At 35.0% G+C, this 4,823-nt stretch overlaps 1 protein-coding gene across 1 annotated transcript in view; it reads right to left on the reverse strand.

The window, feature by feature from the left end:
• Positions 1-2,170: 2,170 nt before the first annotated feature.
• Positions 2,171-4,823, reverse strand: part of rnf5 (ring finger protein 5) — a 15,447-nt gene continuing 12,794 nt past the window's right edge. Inside the window, exons 4-6 of the mRNA XM_015050983.1 lie at positions 4,547-4,604; positions 4,347-4,458; positions 2,171-3,885 (exon numbers count right to left, since the gene is read on the reverse strand). Coding sequence (XP_014906469.1) covers positions 3,761-3,885; positions 4,347-4,458; positions 4,547-4,604 — 295 coding nt within the window. The 3' untranslated portion in view covers positions 2,171-3,760. The remainder of the gene's footprint in view (positions 3,886-4,346; positions 4,459-4,546; positions 4,605-4,823) is intronic.

The raw sequence follows: 4,823 nt of genomic DNA on the forward strand, positions 1-4,823 counted from the left end.
TACGTTTACCAAAGTTAAAATGCTTTTTGCACCTTTTTAGTTAGTTTTTCATGTTTGTGAAATCCTAATATTAACTGTCTAATTATGTGTTTTATTCTGTCTGAATATAGTTTCTAATTTCCACGTTTCTTTTACTTTAAGTGACCTGCAGTTTTTATTTGCTCAGATAAACAGCTTTTAATGTGACATTTAAAATCACATCAACACCATTGTTGTGATTTTTATTTATAGGAAAGAAGGGATAGAAAAGTTTTAAATATTTTAAAAATATATTTTATACACTGTACTGTATTTTATGCATTTGATTGCAATAAGAATTGTACAATAAAATTGTAAATAATGTTTCAGTCTACTTTTAAGAAGCCTTTTCTTTTTTCCAGTCCTGAAGTTTTAACATTTGATAACACTGACCAAATCAATCTGTTACTTTCTCCACATAGACCTGAGCCTTAAAATATCCCATAAGCAGTAAATTTGTTTTCCTTATTACTATGAAAATATTAACAATTAATCATGATGAAGCAATTTAGTACAGATTTTTTACAGTATTGACCACAACATGCAATTTACTGAAAGAACACAGACGGAGCAGTAATTAATCCAAAACTGTTCAAATACAACATATACATTTCACATTTAAGATAAAAAAAAAAACTTATTTGTAAATATCTTCTACTTTGAACTCAAGTGGAATAGTTTTAGCTTTACTTGGTTCAAATTCTCTAAAAAACAACCTATTATCTTTTGCTATTAATTATTAATTGGTTAATGCAAAAATAATCAATTGGCTCTGAACAGAAAAGGCTGAGCTTTTCATATTAAGTATTTTTTCAGTTGTAGATTCATCCTTTGTGACAAATGATCAAGCTTACACTAAAGCAATGTTATTACATTTTATGCAGTAAAATATTCTTTTTTAAGAATTAAATTGTCTTCATGTATTTCTAATATGCGATAAACAGGTGGTTAAATAAAAATTCTGCAAAATGTGCCAATTTCTTTTATATGCGATTGATCGTCAGAATATTCAATAAAATGAAAACTTAGTTGTATCCATAGAAAATATAAATGACTATAAAACAAAACCGCTTCTTAAAGTCCTGTAGAAAAGTCAGGTTTTTCTTTTAAATCAGACACAAAGCAAACATTTCAATCAACTTTAATCTCCAGGAACATTTGGTTTTTCCACAACAGTCTCCATTTGCATTGTGGCCTCAGCCACCTGTTTAAGTGTCACATTAGACCCTCGGTACAAAGAGTCGCTCCGACAGACAAAATACGTAAGACAAGAACGAGGCCCGGTGGCGGTGGAAGGACAGCCTGTCCTTCAGATGACCTTCAGTTTCTTTTCTGACTCTGGCAGGAACATAGAAGACTTGATTCATGGTTTAAACACAATCTCCTGATGCAACAGGTTAGAAAACTGCAACTAGAGATGCACCATCAGTTTGGCCAATTTATTCCCTTAATCAGCAGGTCAAATACTAATACTATTAAGTGCACTAAAACTCAGAACTCTGAGTTTAATTAAAGTCGGATAAAGGTTTACACTTCAAAAACACAAAGTCTTACCAAGATTGTCTAGTTTCTAGGTCACATATCTTAGCACGCCTGAAATAAGACAAAACTTCACAAGCAACTTTTTAGGAAAATCGTTTGTTTGAAGCTGGAGCATGCTGGAACTCTTCCTTGGGTTGCTAGGCAACGGGCGGGGCTCTGCTGGGGTTGCTAGGTAACGGTGTAGCAGTTGATTTTGACTCAACACAGTGAACAGGCTCCACTGGCAGATTATTTAACTTATAACAGATTAAAATATCTTGTAATGAATGAAATAATCTGCCAGTGGAACTACAACTGTTTTTTAAAATCGATATTAATGAATTATCGACTAAAAACAAACTCACGACTTGCCAAGATGTTACTTGAAAGTTTTATTTCAAACGTACCAAACTATTTACTCTAGAAACTAGACCAAAGATAATTGGTAAGATTTCATAAGTGAAGGTAATATTCTGCTTCATATTGTCATTACCTAAGATGATTTAATTTTCCTGTGGGATAAATAAAGTATTTAATTTGAATTTTAAAAAGAAAAATGAAACCTGAAGCACCTTTTAAAAAAACAGATTGGTATTGGGTGGAAAAAAATGTGTTACTATAAAGATTGGGCTTATTTTTTATTATTTTTCTCTCTTTTTTTTTTTTACAGATTTTGTCAGTTATTTGTCCAGGAAAAGTGAAACTTCACCTCATCATTCACATCAATAGGGAAAGTCTGTTTTTTGTTTTAGAAGCAGAATCATAAGACTTTCACGTCTGAGCAATCGTCTGTAGCTCCCCGAAACACATAAACAGCATTTACAATATTCATATATACAAATATATTAAGTATACACACACACAGAGATAAAACAAAACAAGACATAAGTGTTTCATAATCGCTCCATTTCAGGGGGAAAAGTCCAAAGAACTCATTTATTCTGCAAAAGTCCTGTGAGTGGCACCTTTAAGATTTCAGTGGATCCGTTCTGAAATAAAACTGTGTTGCATTCTGGGGGAAAAAAAACACACAGAAAAAAACAAAAAGACACCAGACGTTAAGGACAGCTCCATCCTCAGGTGACCTCACAGTGTAATGGCAGTTTAAGACGAATGTAAATAAACTTACTCCCGTTCCTTCCACCTTACGGATACTGAATATAGAAACCAAGAAGAAGGTTTACCCATCCCGGCTGTTTCTGCTCCATCAGCTAAAAACTTTTAATACTGTCACCAAACTCTGTGCTGACAACTACAGAGGTGGCCCTAGATTACTGGGGGTCAGAGGTCAGCAACCTGTGGCTCTGACTTTGACCTGAAACGGTAAAGAACAGAGTTAAAAATTAAAAAAAGGCAAGGTTGCCGACTCCTGCTCTGGATTGTGATTTATTTTGTTGCATAAACAACATTCACTGCAAAAACATAAAATAACACCAAGTATTTATAGTTTAGTTTATACAGAAAATATCTCAGTACACTTGAAATAAGACAAAACTAAGTTAAAGTAATTTTTTAGGAAGGAATTGTTTTATGTCAATTCCTAAATATTAAAAAAAAGCCATTTCCACAAGCAGATTATTTCACTTTCCAGTTTATAAGTGAAATAATCTGACAGGAAGTTGCACTTTTTCATGAATATTAAGGAATTATTCACTTAAAAAAAGATCTTGCGTTGTGCAGAAAACGTTACTTGTCTTATTTCAATTGTATAAATATATTAGCATTAAAAAGTAGACCAAAAATCATTTCCCATATTATAAGCTATAATGAGGCTTATAATATTTGTTATCTGTGTAAAATGTTTTGTTCCACTGGCAGATTAGTTCAGACACACATTTTTCCCATGTAATAAATAATCTGCTACTAGAACTCGTACTTTATCATCATCAAGGAATTATTTACTCAAATCAAGCTCCTATATCTTGCTGAAAAGTTTCTTGTAAATTACTTTGTCTTATTTCAAGTGTGCTAAGATATCTGCATTAGAAATTAGACAATAATACTTGGTAAGATTTTGTGTTTTTACAGTGTTAACACAGCAGGTGTGTGTCAGTGTGTGTGTTGGGGGCGGAGTGGAGGAGAAAACCTGTATTTCTTGACTCTCAGCAGCTTTTTCTCAGGTTACATAATGAAAATCATGTGTGAGTGTGTGTGTGTGTGTGTGTGTGCGCGCGCTAGTGTCTCCAGTCTTGTTTTTATTTTTATACGGTGGTCGTCATCATCAGACGCTCAGCAGCCAGAAGAAGAAGATGATGGCGACGAACAGGAAGAGGGAGTCCTGCCAGTTGTTGTTGTTGTTGCCGTTGTTAAGGTTACCGTTGGCTTGGTGATCCCCTACATACTGGTCTGAGCAGAGACGGGAGATTATAAGGAAGCTTTGTCCCTTTAAAACTTTACATTTACACATAATCGATGCACCTTTCCTAACCACAACTTTAATGTGCTTTATTGTGCAGCAGACCAACAGAATTAGTGCAGTTAGGCCATAATAATGCATGTTCATCCTCCCCAAAAACAGAATCAAACTTTAATTTCTAACAAATATTTAATACTGGAACTGGAAAGTATTTTAATTATTCAACCAAAACAACAAGTAAGATGGACAATCGTGTCTCTAAACAAAATTTATTTTTGATTTATTTCCAAACCCTCAAAAAGGAAAAAAAAGTTACACTTTCCCGCTGTATTCTGGTCATATGACCTTAGTGTAATATTTACATCCTTAGTTTTTATAAATCCAGTAACTTAATTTCTGGTGAGAAACGATCCAGGTAAAGTGTGAATTGATTGTTTTGATTCGTGTTTACCTGCTCTGTGGAAGGGGTCGTTGGCGTTGAAGACTGTGGTGAAAAAGCCGAAGGGGAACGCTCCGATCCCGAAAGACATGTGGAAGCCCGTTTCTCCAAAACCGGGGAACATCTGGGCGCAGACAGGAAACCCTTTGGTCAACTTATCACGTTTTTAGGGTAAATGATCTGCTAACGTAAGAAGAAAAACGGCGTCTCACCCCTCCTCTGCTTTCAGGCTCGGTTCTCTGTCCCTGAGGCCGAGGCGGAGTTTTCAACCTGAGCAGAGCAAAAGCAACATTTTGCTGGAAGTGACCTAAATCCATTTATTCCTTCTCAATGCGACATGCATCTGATCTTTTTATCAGTCTGAACAACGCAGATCGAAGTTTTTCAACCCAGGCCACTTGGATACGCGGGTCCTAAACATGACACGAATGTGACTTGAGTCTGAACGGCCAGGTTGCATTAGTTCCATAGACATAAGAGTAGACCCCG

Source organism: Poecilia latipinna, unplaced genomic scaffold, assembly GCF_001443285.1.
Source record: "Poecilia latipinna isolate Pla-1442-1.1 unplaced genomic scaffold, P_latipinna-1.0 Scaffold1022, whole genome shotgun sequence".
NCBI lineage: Eukaryota > Metazoa > Chordata > Actinopteri > Cyprinodontiformes > Poeciliidae > Poecilia > Poecilia latipinna.